This window comes from Montipora foliosa, chromosome 8 (genome assembly GCF_036669935.1).
Source record: "Montipora foliosa isolate CH-2021 chromosome 8, ASM3666993v2, whole genome shotgun sequence".
NCBI lineage: Eukaryota > Metazoa > Cnidaria > Anthozoa > Scleractinia > Acroporidae > Montipora > Montipora foliosa.
In genome coordinates, this window is record NC_090876.1 from 3,688,741 (window position 1) to 3,690,578 (window position 1,838).

Consider the following 1,838-nt stretch of genomic DNA (forward strand, 5'->3'; position numbering starts at 1 on the left):
TAAGGAATTTTCACAGACTTTTTAATGTGTTAAAATGCACCTGGTGTCAAGATATGTTTGCTTGCATAAATTTCCCAAACAGGTGAAAATTATTTTGCCCTTTCTCCTCAAGACTTTCTTTAAAAAATAAACCATAAGAAAGAAATAGACACAGGTGATCATAGGCCTCAAACTGTTATTTTACACCTTTCTGACAATATTAAAACTAACTAAGAATTAAAGTATTTTAAGTTCCAAATTAAAGATGCTTCGTGTATTGCTGATATGTCTGAATGAGGGTCAACACCAGTCATGATCAATGCAATTTTGGTACCCAGTTAAGAGCCTTTGCCAAAGTTCATGGATGAATGTACAAATGTGCAAAATGATGTTTCAACTCAAAGTAACATCACTTGTTACACCAGTACACCAGATGGCAGAAACAAAACTGAGTTATTTTCCTGCCCTTGTGATCAAGACTTGCAACCTTCTTTAGAGTTGATTGACTTCTAGACTCTTGCTTCAAATCCATAAATATCTCACACCAAAATGTTTGGTTGAATTTGCATTGTAAGTACTAATCACTTTCTTCATCACTTTCTACAATCTGTCGAATCTTTTTCTTCTTTCTCTGTGACCCTCCTTCATCGACACTTGTCCTCTTTCCGCTTTCACTACCATCTTCCTCTGATTCAATGCCTTCCTTCGCATTCAGCAGTCTCTTCTTATCTTCTTCATCTTCATCACTTTCCAATCCTCCACTACCTTCACTTTCTTCTGCTTCTTCGGACTCACTACCAAAACCTATGAGATAGAGATTGTATTTGTTTTCATCAAAAAATAGGTTATCTCATAAATTAATTGCCATAATTAGGTAGGTAAAGCAAACACAGATAAATATTACAGAAAATATGGACATTCCTAAACAAAACAGCGAAACAAAGCACCAAAACACCATGTATGATCCCACCATACATTGAATACTAACTGACAAAGGTTGGATTTGAGATTAAATATTGTTTTAGGCCTAATTGTTCCTAATCTCAGTCTTAATCTGAATCCTAATTAATCTCAATCTCAGTGAATTAGGAGCAATAACGTTTTAGGCCAAATTACGCCTAAAACAATATTTAATCTCAAATCCAACCTTTGTTGGTTAGTATTCACTGTATGGTGGGGTCATACATGGTGTTTTGTTGCTTCGTTTCGGTGTTTCGTGGTTTAGTAATGCCCAGAAAATGTTAACTCAACCTACTCTACCAAGTCCCTACGTCGTCATTATGAAGAGTACATACAGCAAGGAAGGTGATAGTAATACTGCAATTCATGTAGTTAACAACTTTATAGAATGGTCAATCAATAATGGTATTAAATGTAATTTCTCTAAATGTAAAGAAATGGCTTTTCGAAAGAAAGGCTACAATAATGTACTAGAGACAGTACATAATATCCCACAACATCCAGAACTATGTATCTTAGGGGTTACATTTGAGGAAATTGTAGGTTCTCTATTCATGTCAAGAATAAGTCGGCTGCAGCTAATAAATGTCTACACACTCTAAGAACTCTAAGGAAGGAAGGGTATTGCCAAGCGGAGTTGGATAACTTATTCAGCACTTTAGTTTTGCCTAAGCTTATGTACGGAATATCTGTATACGGTTCATCTCCACCAGAACTTAATACCATACAAAGTTTCCTTGATCGTTGTCATAAACGAAGATATATGTCCTCTCCTGTTTCCATTATTAATTGCTTAGAAAAGTCCGATAAAGTTATTTTCAAGAAATTAAGCAAGTGGGAAGGTCATCCTTTAGATCACTCCCTTCCTAGGATTAACCCTGCCTACCCTTAAGCTGAGA

General features: G+C 35.6%; 1 protein-coding gene across 1 annotated transcript in view; it reads right to left on the reverse strand.

The window, feature by feature from the left end:
- LOC138013019 (RNA polymerase-associated protein LEO1-like) overlaps positions 1-1,838 on the reverse strand; it is a 21,270-nt gene continuing 19,432 nt past the window's right edge. Inside the window, exon 8 of the mRNA XM_068859980.1 lies at positions 1-783. Coding sequence (XP_068716081.1) covers positions 557-783 — 227 coding nt within the window. The 3' untranslated portion in view covers positions 1-556. The remainder of the gene's footprint in view (positions 784-1,838) is intronic.